Raw genomic sequence first — 24,157 nt, forward strand, 5'->3', positions numbered from 1 at the left:
AACTTTAAGGCAGAGTTTCCTTTAGCAGACCACAATGCTGAAGACTTGGACAGCTTTCTCAGTGAGGTATCCAAACGAAGCCCTATAACTGAGGCATTGTGGGTTCTTGAGGGTCCGTGTTCAGCTGGACATACACAATGGCTGTTAAGTAAAGGCACTCTAGTGTACAGCCTTAGGCAGTGTGTTATTGGCAGTAAGGAATTGTAAGTTTAGTACATCACAGCAGATCCTATAGCAGGTTCCTAGAACAGAGAGGGACAGGAAAGAAGAAAATGTGAGTGAAACACAAAACAAGCTTGCTGAAGCTCCTAGGGAGCCAGGTCCTTCCTCTGCTCACCTCCCTGCCTATTTTCCACACAGCTAGTGGCAGACTACTTCGGGAGAGTCAGCTTCTTTCCTCATCCCTCTACAGCTGCTCTTGAAGGAAAGATTGACAGTTGTACAGTGAAACCCATTTGTTCAAACCCTGCAGAGCCAACGCTTGGCCTATCTACCTCTTAAATTCCACTTAAGTAACCTTTGAACATTTCTGAAAAATTAGTGAGATTCCAGGTGACTCTCACCTGCTGAGTTACGGTGTGCAGCTGCTTCTGTGAGGGTCTGGTTCAGAAGTCTGATTTGCAAGGAATCACTAATTTATTACTATTATTTTTTTAATAAGGGTAGCACATTCCTGGAAACCTGACAGCCAGAACCAGAATACATTCACACCAGCTGACATTCAGGAGCACACAGCTGCGATACTATGGTATGTAGTTAGACATCTTCCAGGACACTGGCTATATTTGTTCAGAGCTGCCTTGGTGGTCTCTATTCTTTTTCCACAAACTATTAAGAGAAATTTTGTGAAAATGCTGGAATATAGCTGCTGGTATATATACCGGTATCTCTACTGTTTTTAACAGCATTTTTAAAAACAGTTGTTATGAGTTTACCATTAAGTCCTTGGCAGTGCTTTTCCTCTCTTTAGTTCTTTGTGTTAGAGATCCTTGAAGTATGAAGTTTCTGTTAAACGTTCTAACAGTGGTAACTGGAGAACCATCTATTTTTTCACCTGGGAAAAATACAAAAAGGGAGATTTTTCACGTAACAGATTGAAGCAGATGCAACAATACTGAAGAGTCACAGCTTCTAGAGAGATAAAACTTTCCCTAAGATGTATGAGGAAAGCTGGATTTAATTTAAATGAAAAACAGCAGGCTGGGATACTGCAAATTTATTAAAGTTTGAGGCCATGTCAATCAGTGGAATTACACAAGAGTAAAACAAGAGCAATGCAAGGTGAAGCAGGCCTTAGAATTGTCAGAGATAATGTGCTGTGGGCTTAAAAAAAAGAGAAAACGTGAAAGAAAAAAGCACTTTATTTTATAAAGCAAATTCACAGCTGTACCCTAACATATCAGGAAGATTGCTGAGCCACATCGTATGGCCTGAAATCAGCAGACATAGGCTTTAAGAAAGCAATGATGAGTTGTGGAGGGTGGCAACTGGCTTTTGGTGACTAACGCTGTGACTGCTTGAGCCTTGCAGCCTGACCCCAGGCATGCCCGAGCAGCAGTGTCCCTGCTGCAGAAGGATTCTCATTTCTCATTTGCTTTTCCCAGACTTCTGCTTCTGTGCCTATTAATTTGACACTGTCACAAATTCTTCGGAAAGAGAAAATGGTGATGCTTTTTAATGTGCCAAATAAGTATTTTATTGAACATAGGCACAATGGGAAATGAGGAGGGTGGACGTATTTAGGCTTTCTCTGTTCATTTTATAACTTAATCTTTCCCCTACTTTGCTGAACTGTACGTTATATTGAACCTTATAAAGACAGACTCTCTATATAGTTGACATAACAACTTAAGTGCACCTTTTATTGGTGGAGCTGGGAGTTTTCTCCTCTGCTGTCTTGATGTGTCTATTGTATGCATCTGTAAACAACACACATGTATTATTCAACTCCATTACAGAAAAAGAGGCAAGATTTCCCCAATGTATTTTTGAATACTACATAATGTTCTGGCACCTGGTTTGTTTGCTTTTGATTCCGTTTCCTTGTCAGGCGAACACATGGAGCCACGTTCAAGCCTGCAACAGTGAGAGCTGATATTCTGCTCTCAATATCTGAAATCTTCAAAGAAAATAAAAGAGAGAGACAGACAGATGGGGAGGGGGAAAAAGAAGTTTTAAAATTACTGTGGATGCCACTACTAAAATATATCCCTCCCCCAGTCAAATTCTCTTTAATTGAAAAATATAAACAGATGGCTAACTTCTTCAGCAATTCTGACACTTTCCTGCATTCTTTAGTCTTGATGTTAAAAGGGGCTTAATTTGTCAGTAAGGATGGAGTAAAAGAACAATCCAACCTACCATGTGACTCCACGGAAGAGGCATTTTACTCCTTTTAAGGAAAAAAAAAGAAAGGAGGAGAGAAAACCCCCATCCTGCCATCTCCCAGTTACTTTTAGCTGCATAATCCCAAGTTCATTCAAGCTGTGATTTTCAAAGGCTACATTCAAAGAATGACTTTGTGGGACACATTTCCTAATTAAAAATTAATTTCATGCACATGCAAAGTACATCCTTTGTCACAAAATCTAAACATTTGATCTTAAATATTTATAATTTAAGTGTATATGTATGTTAAACACAAACATGCATAAATGCAGGTACACACTACATAAAAACACTCAATGGAAAACAAATTCCTAGAAAAAACAAAAGTCCAAGAAAGCAAACAACTAGGGGAAAGCAGGCTGATGTTGAGACTATTGGAAACAAATGTTGCCAAAAGGGAAAGAAGTGTCAAAAAAGTCAGACATACAACCTGATTTCTGACTCACAATGACAAGTGAAGCTGTTTACTCTGCAGAAGACCTTTGGCTGGCCTCTTTGTCATCCTCCTTGCATAGCTTACGCCTCTGTCCTCCTCATGTCTCACTCCCATTAACATATTTATCGTAAAATAATGATGACTGAAGCCAACAAAACGTCACTGCCAGTCCACCATCTAGTGCAGCACTGCACTTCTGACATCGGAGAGATGTCAGATTCTCAGATCTTTGCTCAGTCCTAAATTGAGCATGCTGCTGCTGAGTAAAATAGGCAGGTACTTCCCATGAAAGCCTGGCAGAGGCAGGTCAGAGCGCCTTGCTTGGTACCGACTGGTCAGTGAAATCACTGGCAGTGGCAGTGAACTGCCAGCAGTGATAGCCCCTTGAAGTCTGGCAGCACTACCTCGTTCAGCTTTTAGCACCAGATTGCGACGTTCTCTTCTGAGCCCAGGACTTTCTGGAGCCCACTAGAGAGACACTAGATCGCAGCCCACAAGAACAATTGCCTTTCGGCTGGGACGCGTGCGGCTAAATCCCAAGTCAGGCTTGCAAAGTGCCTGGCGCTCTGCTTGGCTCAGTGGCTGCCTTGGCCGTTCTCAGTAGAGCGGTACCGACACTGCCTTCTTTCAGAAAGGGCTTTACAATCCGCTGATTAGAGGAACTGCCTAAGACTGTATTTGCAGCCTGACCACAGCCACATGTGTGACACATTGTACCACGGGAGCTGCCTGGCAGCAAGGAGCAGGCTCAGTACTGGCACTGCAGTAACAGGCTATTGCACTCCCATGTCTGAAAAGAAGCTGGGGGAAGAAAGAAATAAATGCAGTACATCTGGCTGGGCTGAGTTACACATCTCAGTTAAGCTTTGCTTAGCTCCTGTGATGCAGTCAGCATCCTTGGATCATCACTCCACTGCGGTACAAAAGAATATCGAAAAGTAAACATGTGCGGACAAAAGGTAAGCGCTAGGCAAGGCAACATGAAATCTGCAGGTACGGAGGAGCCGCTGTCCTCACCTGAAGCTCCGCGTGATGAACCTGGGCGGCTGCTGTGGCCACCTGATCTTCCAGATCGGCCAGCTCGGATTCCTCAGTAACGCTGTTGATCTTGCGTGCGGCATCCTCCAGGTTGGTCAGCTGCCCCTCCAGCCCATACACCGTGCTGGCTGTCAAGTACACCTGCAGGGCCAAGGCAGAGAGAAGTGTCAGTCATTTGTATTTTGTGGGCATGGAGGTTGAGCAGACTGCATCTTCCACAATGTCTTTGATCTTCCCTACTTGCTAAACCACCACAGGGAGACCCACCTGGCAGAGGAAAGTCATGGGGGAATAATTTGAAAACACACATCCACAAAGAGAAGGGAGGTGTGAGGTGGCTGAACTCCAAATTTCATAGGTGCTACAATGGTGTTACAAAACAGATTTGTTCCAGGTTCACCAGATTAAAAAAGCCCAAACAAACCCAAAATGTTTGCTTTTTTATTTTTGATATTCAATTGCATAGCAAAACCCCTGAAGTCTACAAGGGGAAGCCAAAAGATCACACCTCATATAAAGCTGTGTTTATTGAAACACACTTAATGCCTTCTGGCAATCAAAACTGTGTTAAGAATAACTGTTCAGCAGATGATGGTTATTAACTTCTTATAGAGTAATTGCACTTCCATGTGCAAAACATGTTTTCCATCCTATCCTGCTCTCATCCAGATATACAGCAGCCAAACCCTTCCTGCCTCCTAGCCCTTTGAAGTGAATCTGTGAGGGTCAATAAATTTATCTGGGCCACATAAGAGAGAATAACAGACTTTATCATTTAGAGGTCTTCCCTACAAACAAACAACTTTCAATATTTTGACCCACCTACAACACCTCTGATAACTGCAGGTAAAGATTTCATTTCCCATTCAGCTCCTCGGAGCAATAATTCATGATACACTGTGTTTCATGTGCTTCTTTTATTTCACAATGAAATAACAGATATATGGCTGGTTTATAGAAAAGGGTAATTTTCAAGCACTAGTTTTTGACATCTGTGCTTAAAATTGTGCAGATCCATGCAAAACCACTGCACCTTCTGCTTATTTACTACATAGCCAAGAGACTGTTTCCATGGGGCTGGTAACAGCACAGTGGAAATGAATATATATTCCGATTTTCCCCATTGGCAGCCTCACTCACTCTAATAGCAGTAAAGACTGGTGCTACAAAACTAGTATGAATTAAAAATGCACTGTGGCTGATTTCATGGTTCAAGGGGGAAGCACACAGGATCTGAATCAGATCCTTCAGCAAACACCTTCACTTCATAGCTGATCCCACTCAGATCACTGTATCTGCCCATAATTCCTAGAGCATGCAGTCCTTTGACATAACAGGTATTCAAATAATTTCTGGCCATGCTAGGACTTCATGGATCAAAAGTGGTGGAGAATGACAAGATTAAGTAAGTGTTTACTTTTTATTATTTTTTTATTTTATTATTGTTTAATTGCTTGCAATAGGTTTTTTTCCTTTATATCAGTTGTTTCAAAGCATAAATGTATGTTCCTTTTTTTTATGTATGTCACTTTGCTAAGAAACAAATTCACTTCATCTTGTATGACCACAGTCTAACTGCAGGCATGAAATCTTTGAAAAAAGTACCTAGAACAAATAAGTGATCTCATTTAACATCTTTGCTGAAGTACTTGGAGACACAGGTGTGCCACAAAGTTAACATGCTGATCTAAACAGAAACAGTCCTGCTTTTGTGGGTTTTAATTATTCTTTCCATTAATTTAAATGATACATCTTTGTAGTGCGACATAACACAGCCACTTCGGATTAAAAGGTGATTTTTAAAATTTCCCTATCATGTCTAAAAGCGCAGAGAAAAAAGAAAAAGGAACACTGTGAACAGAAACATCTTTGCAAAGTTAAAGAAAAGATGCATTTAAATGCTGTGCCAAAATTCTCTGCACAGTAAGTTGTACTTTTCAAGGAAGGAAAAAACAATCTAAAGAAAGTAAGACTGATAGAAAAATATGGTAAGGGAAGGTCATCAATGTTTTCATAACCCAATCAGCCCCTACACTTGTTAAATTTTAATTTGATCGAACATTTTCCAGCTAGATCTAAACAAAAGATTTTTCTAAAGAACATTCTCTTTACCTGAACAATTGTGTTGCTTCCAAACAGCAACTGGGTACTTGTAGTCTCCACTATGTTATGGCCTTATGCATACATCCACATCCAGACTGTAGAGATGTATTTTACTACCCTTTAGGTATGCACAGCTTCCACTAAAACCCACCTGACCTTGTGCTGGTACAGGTGGCCCTACGTTCTCCCCACTGATGCAGGCACAGTCCCAAAATGTTACAGAGAGCAAAAATGAACAAAGTGTTTACATATATATACCCAGATCCTCTTCCAAAATTTGCTGCAAAGAGGATGTGCTGCATGCAGATATGCACCCAGTTGCACTGGGAAAAGTTATGGATTCCTGGATTTCTAAAGGCTCTTTACCTCTGCTATGGAGTGTGGTGGTAAAATCTTGAAACTGTGAAGTTTTGCCATCTGCCTCAAATCCTGTGTGGGGCAAAGAAAGATGTAGTGTGGGGACACAGCAAGGCTGAGCTGGATACCTTATGAAGTATGCAGGGAACTGCGAGAAGTTCCTCGTAAACCAGGGATATGCTGCAAGGAGGGCAACACCACAGCAAGAAATGCTCTGCCCAGTCTCTGCCCAGTGAGAAACGCTCGTTCTGAATTAATGAGTAGGGGCCATGGCACCACAGAAAATGCACCTCAGATCATTTACAATACAGTTCTCCACATCAAAAATGTGGGAGGAATTCTCTCCAAATTGCTGTCTGTGCTCCTGAGGGACATTTTAGTTTTTCTAAAGACGTGGTCCAGCCTGGACTTGGATTTTCATTCCGTGTTCACTCTCCTGACAAATGCATTCTGTGGTGTGCAGAGCTAGGATGCTTTGGTATTTCACAGGGGAGAAAATCTCCATCTCTCATACTTCTATTATTCTGGAAAACATTAATCAAACTCAACTAGAAGCTGTTGTAGGGGTGTGTTTGTCGTGTAAGAAGGAAGTGGATATGATGGTAGGTGGCACGAGGAAGGCACTCTGCTCGCCACAAGTTATACCTTTCTCCAGGCACTGGACCAGCCATTGCTATGGGAAGCCTTCACCATTCTGCAGACAGGCATACCTGAGCTGCCACACGTCCAGCGTCTCCTGGACACACACTCCTGTCCTGCCCTCCCAGCCCCACTGGGAAGAAATGCCAAGCCTATTTTGCTTGTTTGTTTTGAGTTCCCCTCCCAGAGAGGAGCAGGAGCATGGCCGCTGTGTGGAGAGGTCCATGGCAGGGCAGGCTCAGGTGGCTCTGGTGCCCCATGACGGAGGGCAGGAGATGCCAGCAACCAGGAAAGCGTGTGGGAGTGAGGAGGAGTAGAAGCGCCTTGGCTGGCACAGTGGGATGCCTGGGAAGGCTGAGCAGAGGTGAGAAGGAGAGATCTGGAGGTCAGGTTATGATCAGGAGCTGGTTGTGGAGGAGTGAAGGTGCTGTGGGGTGGGTTGGAGGGCATCCTGTTGGTGTGGGCAGGCAGAAACGTCTCAGCTGGAAAAGGTTTTGGAGCAGATGAGGTTAGGAGGGGTCAGACTTAGTTCGGGAACCTCTGAACCGAAGTAGGGCTGGGAGATTTGAGCTCAGAAAAGGTGTGATAAGAGGGACCGGGGAGTTGTGGGACTGGTGGGAGCACTCTGGAGTAGGACAGGCCCAGTGGCAGGAGTGGCTGGCATCGCCATGAATTATGTCCCCCTCAGCCCCTAACCTGGGGCTGCTGTGGAAGTGCGTTTCTGTGAAGGAAACTTTATCCCCCAGGAAGAGATTCTGTCTGAGAATTTTCCAGAGGCTAAAGAAAACCAGTATCTATTCTCTTGAATTGAGAAGGATGTTATAATGGGACACCCCATATTGCCCAGATTCCTACAAGATCTTTAAAAGCTCCTAATGAAGGGAAAAAAATCACATGTGGGAAGACGAGAAAATCGAAAGTTATAAGAGTACCAACTCCATTAAGTGGATGAATAAAAATGTCCAGCGAGTAGTGATTTCCCTCTATGATTCAGCATTACATTTTTCCTTGCAGAGGACAGGTACTCATGGAAAAGGACGGGTGCTTTGGACGTGGCTAAACAGAAATGTTTGTTTAATTGAGCTTCTCCAGCATGCTCTTTTTAACAGCACGGCAGGCAGCTCCAGCTCCCTGGGTGCTCTATATAGTATACTGCGAAGTGTGGGTGGAGGAATATCTCCTCCACTTTTTCTCTCTGTGACTAGGGACATGCTTTCCCTACCTGTCCTTACAATAATGAGGCTGTGCTGGGACTTGGAGGTATGTGTTTTTGGCAAAGCATGGCACAGTCACACAGCCATGGAGGTTCGGAGGGCTTAAGTTAACTTTTGCGGTAGGGATTCTAAAATTAGTTGAAAAACCCAACACATCCAACTTGCCCCTTCCTCCAAATGTTTTAAAGCACACAGTAAAAAAAACCCCAACAACACAGCTGAGTACCCCTTTGAAATAAGTTTTTTTTTCTGTTCGTGTGTTTGTTCAATAAACCCAAATTAATTCTGAACATCCACTGATGCTGCCTACATGCTTTCCCTTTCCAGTTGGCACACACACGTAGGTACACTCGCTCACACACGTGACGTTTTCACATACTGACTCATGTTCTTACATTTTCTTCCAGTGTGGTGAGCTGCTCATCGAGTCTGACGGGGTCTGTCCCCAGTGGGAACGTCCCTCTTCCTCTGTCCTGAATGTCAGCTGGGAAATCACAGGGAGCAGTGGATTCTGCTATCAGTTCTTCAGTGGCATTGATGACTTTCAGGACCTCTGTAGATATGTTGCAGAGAGAGACAGCAGAGTACTTCTGTTTTGTTACAAGAGTAGACAGAGAAAACAACGGCATTAAATTAGCACACAGGGGTAAGATGTAATATCACCTTGCTAATAGCTGTAGCTTTAGCCATGCTAAAACAATATACCTGGCTAACTGCTGTGAACAGACACGAGAACAGTGTGATGAAATTGGAGTCTACTTCTCTTTTTCTCCCTCCATTTTTTACATATGCACACTGATACAGCATGCAAAATAACATAGACATGCAATTCTTCCACAACACAATTTCTACTGGAGGGATGGTCTACATCTTATTGCAAGGGGGCACACAAATATCCAGCTTTAAAACCCAAGTGAGCTAGATAAGGCTATTTTTGTAATAGTGTTTTGAACAGGTTTTAAAACACAATCTTCCTTTTTGAGTACTGGCAAATGGATGTGGAATCATCTGTCGCTATTTCCACAGGAACTATCAGGTTGCAGCTGCAAACACAGGAGAGCAATCTTCAGCAGCCCTACCAAGATGGAAGTTTACAAAGATGTTTGCTATGAATTACACGATAGCCCCAAACGTTGAGCTATAAGCACATAAACACGTGTATCTTGTTGTTTTTTTACTTTAAATTTATCTTAAAAAAAAAAAAATTATTAATTACATTTTATCAAATACCAAGGAAACAACAATTATAAGTAAGTCTTTTTATCAGTGTTCCTGATTTGTAAATTCTAATGAACTATCCTGACTCTGATGATTCTTACAGAGCTTTAGGCTTCAGGAAAACGCCTCTGATGGCAATAAAATGTCACTTGATGTACCCTCAAGCATCAGGCTCAACATCCAAACTATACAGCTTGGAGACTGAGCCAAAGCTTGTTGAAGCCAATACAAATACTGTCACTGAATTTATGTGCAATACTGCTAGCGTTGCTTTGCCTAAAAGAAAGTGTGGGAAGTTTAGACTGAAATTTCATTCTTTCCTCAAACCTGCAAATACTTATCCATGTGAATTAGGGGCCCACTCATCTGTGAATTTTTCCTCAAACAAAATAGCTGAGGATCAAAACTCAGGAAGCAGACGGTCTTTGGATTCTATATAGTAAATTCTATAGTACAGAAAAGTATAACTGATTAAAATGTCTGCGTGTTATGTAAACACTGTATTAACCAACACGTAAGCTGGCCTCCTAGGTAAGACAGAGGAGAAATAACATTCTTTTGCTTCACACAAACTGGTGGGTTTAACTGGAAAACCTCTTTATTTTTCTCTTTCCTGTAATTAACTGTTCATTTTTATGTTAGGTAAGACTTTTACTGAAAAAATGCTTTTTTAGCAGTGTGTGCTCAATTGTTGTGTATCAATACATTAAGGCATCTATCACTGTTATTTCTCTGAATTACAAGAAATAATTAGAAACATGAGATTAAAGAGAAGGAGAACAAAGCAAATAAAGCATGCTACAGCACACAGATTTTTAGCTTGTTAGGAGAGCCAACACAGCCCCAACAAGCAGGCCTAGGACACTCTTACTGAGAACAAATACTTGAACCCCATAAATAGCCTACTGTTTTTTCCATTTCTTTTCACAAGTGCCAATTAGGTTAAAAACAGATCAATAATTTTATAGGACAGAAAAGAAAATCAATGTTACTTTGTTTTATTATTTGCTTTTACAAGCACCTAATTCTTATTCTATTTTATGAGTAGTGAATAAAAATGGATAAGGGTCAGACACTTTTTTTCATCATCTTCACTGATGTATGTTCTCCATTTCAAGAACTATAGCCTCACTTCAGTGCTCATTATTTCTTAAATTTTTTATTTTCCTTTCTAGCTAATGATGTATTTCCAAAAAAGATTAAATTAAATTAGAAAAAGGTGTTCTTATACCAGAATATGAGAATCCATATTGGCATTTATTACAGACCGATTACTTCAAAACACGGGTTTGGGTTTTGTTTTCCTGGTAAAGTGTTCTGTGATAGAAAGCTTTATGAAATCAAGATTTTGAGCAAAATACTCTACTTCTTAATAGGCAATGGATAGGGGAAAAAAAGTTCAACGAAAAAGAAATGTGATTTTTAGCTTTTCTAGAATTTTGATGTAAGATCTTAAAATGGCAGATGCTGTTTGACTTTTAAAATCAAATAGTTGCTTTCCATTAAGCATTGCACAAGGCAGCTAGACGAATGTTCTTCAAGTATGTACATCAGTGAATGTATCTCAATCCTAGCCTATACGTATCCAGACATAGGACTCACAATGTTAAAGCTTTTCTTTAAGCTTGTGAAGCATCTGCTTTTATAGTATAACAAGGATACAGCACTAGAGTTTAAACACCATAAAAAAATACATGGCAAGCAAAAGTGATTTTCCTTAGAGTATATCTGAAGAGTAGATCTCACAAACCTTAAGAGCACAAGCAATATTTCAATGTATTTGAATCTAAACTTTTTGAAAGGTTTCTGCTAAAGGATATTTAGAACTCAGCTTTGCCCTGGGCTGTGTTTTACAGAGAAGAAAGAAGATATTAACGTCTGCCCAAGGGAGACATAAAATCAAGATGTGGGAAGTTCAAGGGTTCTCAGACTGGAAAAACTGGATTCACAATTAATGGTTTTGCATATGTCTTTACCTTTTTTTTTGAGCAACTGTCAAAAGCTGTTAAAACAGCTCATGTTCCAAAATGGCCAGTTTGCGAACCTAGTGGGGTACTCTAGATACAATTATTTAATATCTGTAAGAAAAAAAAAAAACAGAAGGGGGAAAAAAAAAAAAAAACAAAGAAAAAATGCCCTGGCCTTTTAGTGCCTCACAATCCCCTCCCCTCCCTGAACATCCACATCAATCTTAGGAGTTACAAGGTTCTATAAAAATCACCTAAAATTCACAGACACATGCACACCAAGATCATCCTGGTAGGTGGACATTTCAAAGTGCTATAAAGACCTCTTGTCTGTCTAATTTATCTTGCCCTTGCAGGAAAGGTCATTGTTAACACCTATAAGTGATTCAAAGAGACAGCTATCATGCCACATCTGTCTTGTCAAGCAAGTCAAAGAACTAATATGGATGTGATAGATGCAGAAAGCAATCTATGTTACAAATATCTAGCACAGAAAAGCTAAGTACAACCATTCTTCTCGAAACACTGGGACAGATTCTAATTTCAACTGTGCTACCCTATTTCTGGATTAACATCACCCCTCCCAAATTAAATTGATGCATCTGATCCAAATTTGAATGTTTCTACTGGGTATGAGAATCTTATTTTTTACTGAGTTTGAGACTAGGAGTTTAATGGAATGAGGAAAACATACATTTATCCTTTTTATAATATAATCAATGCCCACACTCACAAATATGTTAAAGATACAGTCAAAAAGAGATGCTCAATTTCTCAGAGTTCTTTGTGGGAGAGCTTTAAAACCAATGAAATACTAAAAAAGTGTGCATATGCCAGCACATATACATGCATATGTGCATTGAATATAACAAACGGCATCTTGCAAAATTTCTTTAGTGTCATTTCTGTGTGTGGTTGGACAGACGGAAAGGATTCCTGTTTTGCTGAAGATGTTTCAGTGGTCTAAGCTAGCTCTTGCTGACTGTTAGCCATTTCCCTTCCCTTCTGCTGTCTCTTTCGTCTCCCTGCGGATGCTGCCGATATTTCCTTTGTTGTTTTACATAAGGATGCTACACTGGAAGGTGCTTTATAGCACAGTATTTGCATCCTTGCACAAAGAATGACGAGTACCGGAAAGAAAGCAGGATGATAAATCTGAAGCAACGAAGTGTCCAGTTAAGTCTCTGTATGTATCTCAGCAGCCTATGACATTTCCACATCCTTTCCTTTGCATGAACATTATTGCTTTTATCTTTAATGCTCTTAAAGTAGTTAAATTCTCTATCACTTGCACTAATTTTTTCTCTACGTTGTACTCAGTCATTAGCATTTTCTTTTTTTTTTTGTTACTACAATGTTACGTCATTGTTAGGCTCTTAATATTAAACTGGCAAGCGAGACAGTGACTTGCAATTCAATAGAGAACAGTTGACGTCAACAGTTAGATCAAGAAGTAGAGCAAGGAAAACTTTACATCACTAGCAGCCCTGGCAGTATTGACCGCATTCTTGATGGCTTGTAGTGTAATCATTTTCAGCTCCAGTCTCAAGCCATTCTACCACACTCTGAGTCGTGTGCCCATTTTGGAGTCAGTATCCTCATTTTTCTGTAGGGAGTTGAGGGGGGCTGGGGAGAAGATAAGTTTTGCTTTACTACTGGTTTATTCATCTTTTCAGAGTAACCTGTCTGAATCCGAACTTGATGAAAAAACAAAAACAAATCTCAAACTTGCCTCCCTCATCTCCTCACCCTGTGTGAATTCATTGTATAGCTTTGAGAAGGCGCTGAAAAGCCCACCAAAACTCCATCTCCTTCACAGGCAAGCAAGATCTGGGACACTGGCCAAGTCACAGTGTGGGAGGAAGAGAGCCATCAATGCCCAACCATCAATGGCAGTCGTTACCCCTGACCTTCAAACATCTTTGGCCTAAAAGTGAGCCCTAACCACTCATTATCACAAAGACTGGGAGAGAAAGCTAAGATTTGCCTTGATAATTGATGGAAGACAAGTATACTATGATAAACTATGGTATTAAGAAATTACTCTTCTGTGCAAGTTTAAGACTTCCTGCCTTGACCTTAACATCAATATCTTCATTTATAGGCACTCGTTCAGAAAAACAAAGCTAAATTATCTTACAGAGAGAGCTATTATTCTACTGACATTCTCCAAAATACGATGCAGAGAAATACAGTCTCTCTTTTAGGTTGTGCTAAGTAATTCTGAATATTAGATTTTTACTAACAAATTCAATCCATTGTCCTAATGTAGTTACAGATGTTATTCCTAATAATTCATAATGTCTTGTTTCTAGAGACAAGCTGCCCTTATAAGCATAAGAAAGGAGATTATTTTCCAAGAGGTGAAATCTTATGGTCTGAGTTGGAAATGGAAATATTTAAATCTTAAAATCTGCACATGATTCTGTAAGAGTATCTATAATGGACACAGGCTGATAACATTGCATAAATGAAAAATATTTCTTCTTTAAAAACATCCTTGATATTTTCACTAAAGAAAACCAAAATGACTAAAAGGTGATTAAAATTCACAGTACAAAATTTAACTCAGAGTAAGAAAAAAAGAAAAAGTTGAGAGGAAGGGTGTTGCTGAATTAAGCATCAACTTTTTCACACAAAAGAAGTGATTCTTATTTTACGACTGAGAACGCTACAGAATTAATTTGCTTACCACTATACATGACACAGTAAAAATAGCATGTATTTTAAAGTACAAGATAAGCATATGTTTGCTCAGGGAATAAAATGAAAATCTAATATCTAATTCTTAAAAGCTGAGACTCAAATAGCACAGAATATGAAACCTCTTCCCATCTAGATGAATGATAAGCAATAGACACTAGCAGCAAAATGTGAGAGTGCCTACTCACTGTGTAAAATCTCTATAATGAATTAAGGGTTTTGTTTATTTTTTAAATTGAGAGCTTAGAAAGATTTTTGAAGACTACTATGGCCAGAAACTGATAAAAACCTTATTGCTGAAATAAATTTTTTTCCTTCCAAATTTCTTAATATAGGTGAGAGTACATGAGAATAGGAAGATCATACACCTTATCTTTGTCTTCTATTCTTCTTTACCAATAAAACGAAATTCTCATTGCAAAGCCAAATATGAGCGCCAGTATGCTCCACATGTCTACTTCATGCTCATCACTCCCTTCATAACACAGGGCTAGCCGTGATGATAAAATAATTTTCAGCAATGATTATTGATTTTGGCCAAAAGGTATGACTTTTCAGGCCTGATATTTCCAGGAAAATATTTTGAGTTTGAGAATTTTGCTTGGGAAAAGTGGAAACCCTCAATATCACTTTATAGCATCTCTTACATAGTAAGAGATGTAAGAAGACACAGACAAAACAAAGCATTCTCACCTGCTGCAATACAGTGGATAAAAACTGCAGCTTTAAATGAAGTTCAAAAGCCTTTTGTTTTTCCTAGGTAGTGGGAAAGTGGTTAAATAAAAAGGCAGAAAAGTTACATTAACAGCTACAGAGGTTAACATTTATATGGGTTCAGACTTACAGAGAACTTTAGGATGAACAGCAAGGATAAAGAAACTAGCTAGTATAAAATACCATAAAAATTAGATTTTACATTTATTGCTAAAATATTTAATATAAAGCAATGCCTAATTCATTTTGTTTGTGGGATTTAGAAAACCAGATCTCATTAAGACAGACATTCAAATGACACATCATTTTTTTATAAAATGAAACAGATGGGAAATACTGATTTTCACCAGCACAAAACAAATTAACTCTAGCAATAGGAAAAGACTCTTGCAGCAGTATTAGGAAAAAGAAAAGCCAGCTATCTTCAATTTTTGGGTCTACATGATTGCAAGTTTGACACTGTGTGTGTTTCCAGTTACACAAGGGCCCGTACCTCACTTATGCCACAGTCAGATGCTCACGTTGGTAACACCTGGGCTGACTGAAGACATCTTGTGCCAAATCGCTTCCCACCGTTTGCTGCTGTCCCTCTCCTGGACTTTGCTGTCCCAAAACGAACAAGTAAAACCCTTCATACTACCACTCTCCAGTGTCAAGCCAGTAGGCTTACCTTAATCCCCCTAATTTACTTAGGTCTATTTAAACTAAACTGACTGCTTTTGCTTTAAAGTAACGACACGACCACAGTTAGTCACCCTGTTGGCTGTGCTGCAACAGAAATAACACCCAGCTGAGGAGCAGAATCTGCTTGAAACTCTTCCAGCTAGATCCGAAAGAGCTCATCTGTCACTGCCAAGTCTCTGGGCTGCTTACAAAAGAAGACAAGAGTAACTTTTTTGCTACAGTCTATTTCCCCCCCATTTTGTTCCAACAGCTTACACTCACCTTCACTGATTTTCTATAACTGTATCTGTAAAATGGCTTTTACATTTTCTTCTTCAGTAAATAAATCTTTGGTGATCAGACAGCTGAAGGAGATTCACGTTCACATGCACGCTGGACAGAGCTGGCTTGGGCACGCGTGCACATAAATACAAATCTGAGACTAAGAGAATCTTGTTTACAAGGGTGCTGCATTCCCCATGCGAAGCCAGCTGAAACCTCACCTGTTCTGCACTTCTGCAGGTAGATTCAACAGGGGTTTGATTGAGTTGCTTTAACACAGGCAGACAAGGTGCAATCTGAAACAGCGTAAAGTATCTGAGGATTTTCAGACAACGCTGTTGCATATGACTCGGACCTGGGAGCTGCCTGTTTCCTCTTGACTAGCAGCTTAAGGCCCTGTGGGATACTCTAGGGCATCTCAGATGGACTATCTAAATCCATACTTCCGCAACTGTATGAGCCCAGAAACCATCAGAATTGGAGGAACACAAACACTACTGCCCACTTTTGAAACCTTTTTAAAAATAAATGCTTACACTCTCAAAGCAACTATTTTGCTTAAAATTGAAGACTCAGATTTTGACAAAATAAGCTTAGGATCAACTTAATTTTTAATTTTGAAGACAAATAAATAATAGAAAATACATGGGAGAAATCTCTTCAATGGGATTTTTGTCCAGCAAACTACTTAATCCTCAGTTTAAAACTGAACATATAATTGACTGCTTTGTTGAATTGAGAACTTAAAACTTTGGATCCATTAGCCCAATGCAATGATTAAAGTCTCACATCTCACATCTCTTTTAGAAGAAAAAGCCAGTTTTGCCTTCCTTAACCAAAATCTTTTTTTCTCTGATGTCATTCAAAATTCTGTGAATAAATTTCCTGTGGTTCACAAGCCTTAAAGATCACTTTTTATAACCGTGCCCACATTCAGTTTTCAATCCTGCACTTTAGAAGACTGCCCAGATAATTAATATCATCATAAAAGCCACGATCCACCAAAACACGAGAATTATTCTTGCATACAAAAATGTGAAACAAGAGAAACACAAATATCTTCTGAGTTGGCAACCCAGGAAGATGTCACTGTACTAAATTGTTCAGTTTTGTTAGCATAGTAGTAGCAATGTAGTAAAGCTACTATACTTATGCTATTACATTTTCTTCCTTAAGAGAGCCATGGGGTTCTGGCTCCTTTAGGAACTTTTACTCAGTCATTTCTAAAGTCTTCAGGCATAGAAAGCTGGATGGCAGTTTCCTGTTAACCCCTGCCTAGGTCAACACACCAACCAAAATACCCAGGAGTTCCTCAGCAAGGTTTTCATTTCAGGAAGTTGCAAGATAACCATCAGAAAAACTACTACATCATCTTCTGTGAGGACGGTGCATGCAGCAGTGTAAATGATTAACGGAAGCCCAGCCACCAGGAGACACAGGCTCTCTCTCGTTAATATAGTGCCGCTGTTATAACATCACAGCCATCCCTACCGCAATGCTTTACCAGCTCTGTGATACACAGGAGGGATTCGCTGCCCTGTGCATGTCCAGTGCCATTCTCCAGCTCCATCAAGGCCATAAGCATATTTCTCTCCAGCGACCAAGACCCCTGAGCCCTCCCTCACGGAACCCTGGCCACTTTCTCCATGGCCAGGCAGATTTTCTAACAAGTGTCAATCTCATACCAGTAGTTGAAAAGTGCTAATTTACCTGGTGAAAAATGAAAGATGTACTCTCTCAAAACAAAGAATATAGGCCCCTGGCACAAATACACATGAAGATGATGCTTGTAGTACATACTTTCCTCAAAATAAAGCTTTACAAAACCAAAGATGAATAAAATGTTTCCAGAGAATGAAGGCATAGATATGTTATGGAAAGAATATTTATGCTGTTATTCATACTGTCAAGGAACTTGGAGGTTTCACTTAGGGAACAGGATCTCACTGTGCTACTTAACAAACTTACTTACACATTGTCCCTCAGGAAAGAACTATTGTGTGCCTAGTCAGGCAATACTGTCAACAAAAAACAGCAGGATTTAAACAAAGTTACCAAGCCTTGGTTGTAAGAGTCTCTGAGCAGAAGTAAATGCATAAAGGGACTAAAAGAAATTCCTCAAGCACACAGCACGTTGCTTCAAGCTAATGCAAAGAGGAGAGAAATTCAACGTTACTACTGAAGTTTAACTCATTTGCGTATCTTAAGCAAGGAGTAGTACAAAGTAGGAGATAAAAAGAGAAACACAACTGAAGTTTTAACAACTGTTTCAGTTTCTATACTACCTGGGCAATCTGCAAAAATGGCAGGGGCTATTCTGTTTTTTAAACAGTATCTCTGTAGTTTCTGATAAGTGGTCACAGTGATAAGACTGCATTCAAAATGCAGTCTGCATTAGGCACTGCTGAAATTACCTTCTTGAATGCAATTCTGGGGTATACCATGAAATATAGACCTGGCCTATTCATCTTCATGAAACATTAAAAGAGAAGGAGTGAGGACAGAGGAGAGCAAGAACTAAATACGTTGCATTTATCATGCTTGCCACTCAGGATCAGTGTCATTAAGATACTTCCAAGGGGATTTACATTTTGCTTTTTTCTTTTGGGATTTGTTTAGGGTTTGGGGAGGTGAAGGGGGGGGGGAGGGAGGTAATGCAGAAAGAACTGTGCAATTCACTGTGCTAGTACAAGATGCTTCACTAACACAACAGTTGCACAATGAGATTTTTGCTTTGTCCACTCCTGAAGTCAGAAGGGCTGAAGGCTAACTCTAGGCTGAGCATATAGGACTCCATGGCCTTTCATTGCACTACTGAGATATGCAGGCTTTTCAGGGGTCTGCATACCCCTCAAAAGACCATGAACTACTTCTGTAGCTTAATAAGCACAAAACGTTACCTATAAAAACAAGTCTGCTGAAGGATTATGTTTGTTTTAGAGAGCTGTGAATCTCCACAGGATCATTTTAGGCAATCACAAACTTAGAAATGTTGAAAATGATTGTGCTGAAGGTCTAAGCAGATTTAAGTCTAAGGCATAAAACTGACTTGTGTTAATTAATACCCACCTAAATCCTCAAGTATCCCGCATGAACAAAATAACTAACTCAAAGGTCAGCATTTTCAAACTGGTATCTTAAAGGCAGACATACAACTCAAGAGCTTAGCTTGAGGTGAGAACTAAGAACATGTAAATGCTCAACTTCAGCTAACTCCCCACTCAAGACGTGCCAATGCTTGCCATTGCTACAGATCTTAATATTGCCCTTTTTAAAGCATCATCTCAACATGTGATTATATGAGATTCCCAGCTTTCATTAAAACCAGAAGTCCAGATTTTTAAAGGGGTAGACATGTGAAAGCCAGATTTTCGTGAGCACCAGCTACTTAATTTCCAGTGATTCAATAAACAATACAAGTTTCTTGAAATGTTATTCTACAGTCAGGCATACTGTAACTAGAAATGTCCTGTGATTTAAGGTTCCAAACGTGTTCCACAACAAGCTTGAGAATACAGGACTAAAAGCTAAGAAAGACAAGCAGTGCAGCTAAAATATAAGCGAGATGGATAAATACAGTATTTAATTTGTGTTCAGGAGCTCAAAGCAGATTGTAGGCACTCAAGATCTCATTGTAATGGCCCAGAATTAGTGCGTCTGTATACTTAATTTGAAACTTGATGCCCAAGTCAGAAGTCTGGGTCTCTGGTTGAGAATGTTAAGTGCCAGTCTGAAAGATCTGCAATTCCCTACATAGGCATTCTCCAAAAATCAGCTTCTTAAAGAGACAGCATATTGGGACATTTGGCTTTTAAGGCATCAGAAATTACTGGTTCCTTGAAAATATATTTTCTATGCTTGTCTCCATTGAGACATGCCATCAAGTAGATGGCATCTTAAAGTTACTGCATGCTTTATGAGTTTAGCTAGGTCTTAGTATTTTAGGTTACCATAGCCACAACTGGTATTATACACTGTCATCTTCAGTATTTCATTGTAAGATGTTGGTCAGCCACCTTTCTAAAGAGAAGGCACGCATCAGAAGATTTTAAATTACCTTTAAGGACAACTGTCAAGAGTAAGAATGACAGTAGCCTGCTCGTTTCTCTACAGCTGGAGCAAGTTCCACTATCAATTCCACTGAAGTCATGACCATGAATAGCACTGGGACATTTTGGTTTCTTTATTATAGACAGCAAGAATAAATACTGCGACTATGAATGACTAAGACTTTACTTTCATCCAAAACCAATAAACGAATTAGGAACTTCAAGCATTCCCTTTTTGCTGAACAGGGTATGTCTCTTATTTTTGTAAACTTAAGGAAATTTTACTGAGGAAAAAAAAATAAATCTTTGCATAATTTTAAAGAACTGACATACAAATGTTAAAGAACCAAGAAAATTAGAGGAGGAAAAACCAACTAATATTACTTTGTAGATGCATGGAGGTGAATAAGTACACCACAAAACATACATCTGCCGTTTTCTGTGCTCAGTTCACCATACAGGAGCATTTCAGAAAATTCTATTCTCAGTCTTTAATTCTGGACTTTAATTTCATCATGTTATACCCTAGCTAGCCTATATATTTTGTTGAATAATTTGATATTGCTGGTTTGTCTTCGTAAACAAAAAACAAGCTAAATTGAATGCTGCTAGCAAGCACTGGTGATAAAGCTTTTGTTTGATTTCCTTAGAAAAGTTGTGTGTACATCGAGGAGGTATTTGCATACATTATTACAAAGGTACTTACACTGCTGTATAGTCCATGGCTAAATAAATCAGAATCAGAGAGTCACAGAGTACTTAAGTTTGGAAAGGACCTCTGGAGACCACCTAGTCAAACTCTTCTGCTCAAAGCAGGATCAGTTAGATTAGGTTGCCCATGGCTGTGTCCAGTCGAATTTGATTATCCACAAGGACATCGACTACACCATCTCTCTGGGAAGCCTATTCCAGCATTTGACTGCCCTCACAGTGAAAAAGTTTTTTATGCTTAGATGGAATTTCTTATATTTCAGTTTGTGCCCACTGCTTCTTGTCCTGTCACTGGACATGGGTGAGAAGAGTTTGACTCCCGCTTCCTGCCCCCGCCCGCAACAGGTATTTATACATATTGAAGAGATCCTCCCTAAGCCTTATCTCCTTTAGGCTAGACAATTCCAGCTCTCTCAGCTTCTCCTCATATGACAGATGCCCCAATCTTTTAATCATCTCTGTAGCCCTTCACTGGACTCACTCCAGTAGTGTGTCCATGTGTGCATCATACTGGGGAGCCCAGAACAGGATGCAGCACTCCAGAAGTGGCCTCACCAGTACTGAAGAGATGGGAATAAACACCTGCCTTGGCCCGCTGGATGCTGGTGGCCTTCTTTTCTGTGAGTGCACATTGCTGGCTTATGTTCAACTTTGTGTCCACAAGGACCCCTATGTCCTTTTCTGCCAAGCTGCTTCCTAGCCTCCAGCCTGTGTTGGTACATGGGATAATTGCTTTCCAGGTGCAGGACTTTGCATTTCTGTTTGTTGAACTTTATGAGGTTCTGTCAACCCATTTCTCCAGCCTGTCAAGGTCCTCTGAATGACAATAGAACCATCTCATGTATCAACTGCTCCTCCAAATTTAGGGTAGTCCCTGTCTCATTGTCTCTGTCAATAAGGAAGATGTTAAACAGTACTGGTCCCAGTGTTGATCATTGGAGTAACACCACCGGGCACTGGCCTCCAGCGGGATTTTGAGCCTCTGATTGCAACACTTTTGGCCCAGCAATTTTTATTCCACCTCACTGTCTACTTATCCCATCTTTACTTGCTCAATATACCTGTCAGGATGTTACGTGAGACAGTGTTGAAAGCCTTGTTAAAGTCAAAACAAACAACATTCAGTGCTCTGAATGCTCTAGATTACCATTATCTTTCAAAGATGAACAAGAGTGGCCTCATCATGACATGGGCCAGCTCCCTCACCTCTTGTGAGTGCATCCCCATGGGGTGCCGCCATGCATGCGTGCATGTCTCATTTGTTGAAACGTTTGCTAATCTGCTCCTCCTCTGCCAAGGGTAAGTCTTCACTGCTGCAGACTTTCCCACAGGTCTCAGGGGCCTCAATTCTTGAGGGCAAATCTTACCCATAAACTGAGATGAGAACAATGTTGTGTAACTTAGACTTTTCTATGTCCTGTATCACCAGATCACTGCAGTAGTGAGCCCTGCTTTCCCTCATCTGCCTTTCACTGCTGATATATCTGTAGAAGCTTTTCTTATTTCCCTTTTGTCATGGTTTGATGTTGCGGGGGGAGGTCTGGGTGGCAGAAGCTGCCCATCAGACAGGACTCCCATCCCCCTTGGGGCTTGAGCCAATCAGCGCCTCTGCGAATTGCCCTATTTACGTCGGGACAAAGGAATCGGAAAGGTGTGCCTGTGCCCAGGAGCGAGGAGAAGGGAGGGGGGCACAGCCCCCGCTCCCCGGCACCCGGCCGGGCAGTGGCCCAGGCTCGGGATGGTGCCACCCACTGAGGATGGCTGCGGCGGAGCCGCTTGAGGAACTCGGGGAGAGCTCCACTCCTGGGGTGCCCGCTGGGCCGAGTTCACCCAGAAAAGACTGAGATCTGAGAGAAATGGCCACACAGATACCAGGTCAGTTAAGATGGAATGGGACAACGTGTGCTGCAGCTGAGTCCCCTTGCAAGCGTCCCCTTTCAACCAGTCCTTGGTGGAGCAAGCAGAGACCCTCTCGCAGCCTGTGGAAGATCCACGTCGAAGAAGAGATGCCTAAGCCTGAGTATGGTACGCATCTAAAGTCCGTGGGACAACGCCCGTCGATGGGGAGGTGTTTTGTTCAGAGGAGATGCCTGAGCCCGCAGACTATTGTGAATCATGGGCACAGGTCGAGGCGCATTTACGCATTCAAAGTCCACATGGGAGGCACATTTACGCATTTAAAGTCTGTATGGAGACGCATTTAAGGTCTATATAATGACCCACGCTAGAGTGCATTTAAAGTCTATATGATGACCCACGCCAGAGCGAGTGGCAACAACTCCCTAAGAATCTGAGACTGTGGTAAAGCCTGCACTTGGAGCAGTCTGATGGGGTAAGGATTGCATCCTGCAGGTAGGACCTCACGCTGGAGAATGTGGATTTTTCCCCCTGAGTAGGGGATCCACTGGAGCAAGGGACAATGGTGTAAGGACTCCTTCTCCTTTAAGAGAAGCAGCAGTAACAACATAGAATGAACTGACCTGCACTCCCCCATTCCCTGCCCCCTTGCGCCACTAAGGGGGAGGAGGTAGAGCCGGGAAGAAAAGGCAAAGCGGGGAGGAGAGGTGTTGATTTTAAGTTCGGCCTTGTTTTCTTGTTATCCTCTCAAGTAACCATTTTTGTTTGCTTTTATCTCTTTAGGTAGCTGTTAATAAACTGTTTTGCTTTAAGAAAACAGTCTCCTTTGCTCGGGACCGTGGTTGGTGGGTGCTGCTCTGTTCTTGTCTCGACCCTCAGCTCTTTTATTATATATTTCTCCTCTCCACTTTATTGGAGTGGGAGAGCTGTGTGGAGTTTAGTTGCTGGATTGGCCTATCCACGACACCTTTGTGTCCCTCACCAGATTCAACTCCAGGTGGGCACTGGCTTTCCTGACACCATTCCTGCACACAGGGACAGTGTCCTATGATGCACCTGGGTCACTTGATCCTCCTTTCACCTCCCAGTGTATTAGTTCTTTATAGCATTTGAACAAAACACCTTTCAAATGATGAAGAATAGGTTTCCTTTAGAGAGTTGTCCACATCCCCTGTCAAAGCTGTGTTGCTGTGCAGACAAGACACGAAGAGATGAGTCAAGACACATGGCAGACAAGAATGAGCCTAAGTGGATCTAAGGAATGAGGCTTGACTGGCAAGGGGCAGTGCTGGGCTTCTACAGCACCAAAATTCAAGCACACCACATGATCTGAATAGAAATTCAGAGGTAGAAAGGTAAGAGGGCAGGTGGTAAGTCCTGTGGAGTGACACTGAAATTGGACATCTCATTGTAAGGGTGAAATGGCACAAACAGAAGATCTCATACATTATCAGAACTGACACTGGATTTCAGTTTCAACAGAGTATGTTACTACTTAAGGAGGCCCATTAGCTGACAGTGACAGGGTTGAAAAGCTTTAAAGAAGCACAAAATATTCTAATAAAGGGGCAAAAGAAGAATCTATGACATCAGAATGAACTACATGATACTAAAAACAGGGGAGCAAATAAAAGGAGTGAAAAAACCCCACTTAAACCAGCTGGTTAGCAAGGAGGAAAAAAGGAGAACTGGATTCGTTTTTAACTAAAAACATATAAGCTGATTGTCAGTCAGTATAAACTGACATAATTCCATTAATATCAAAGGTTTATTACACAAGCTAAGTTCACTGCTTTGAATTGATGCTGTAGGCTCACA

The 24,157-nt window shown here is 40.9% G+C and overlaps 1 protein-coding gene across 4 annotated transcripts in view; it reads right to left on the reverse strand.

Moving 5' to 3' along the window:
- Positions 1–209: 209 nt before the first annotated feature.
- The window catches only part of MYRIP (myosin VIIA and Rab interacting protein), a 225,352-nt gene continuing 201,404 nt past the window's right edge, over positions 210–24,157 (reverse strand). For 2 of the 4 annotated variants that reach the window (XM_086614711.1, XM_086614710.1), the window contains 7 exons: positions 14,757–14,819; positions 8,571–8,765; positions 3,842–4,003; positions 2,015–2,119; positions 1,859–1,919; positions 936–1,054; positions 210–242 (listed from right to left, as the gene is read on the reverse strand). In XM_086614711.1, coding sequence (XP_086470837.1) covers positions 210–242; positions 936–1,054; positions 1,859–1,919; positions 2,015–2,119; positions 3,842–4,003; positions 8,571–8,765; positions 14,757–14,819 — 738 coding nt within the window. The remainder of the gene's footprint in view (positions 243–935; positions 1,055–1,858; positions 1,920–2,014; positions 2,120–3,841; positions 4,004–8,570; positions 8,766–14,756; positions 14,820–24,157) is intronic. The other 2 variants (XM_086614712.1, XM_086614713.1) reach the window with 2 other exon arrangements.

The sequence above is a fragment of the Tauraco erythrolophus genome, chromosome 7, assembly GCF_009769465.1.
Source record: "Tauraco erythrolophus isolate bTauEry1 chromosome 7, bTauEry1.pri, whole genome shotgun sequence".
In the NCBI taxonomy this organism is placed as follows: Eukaryota; Metazoa; Chordata; class Aves; order Musophagiformes; family Musophagidae; genus Tauraco; species Tauraco erythrolophus.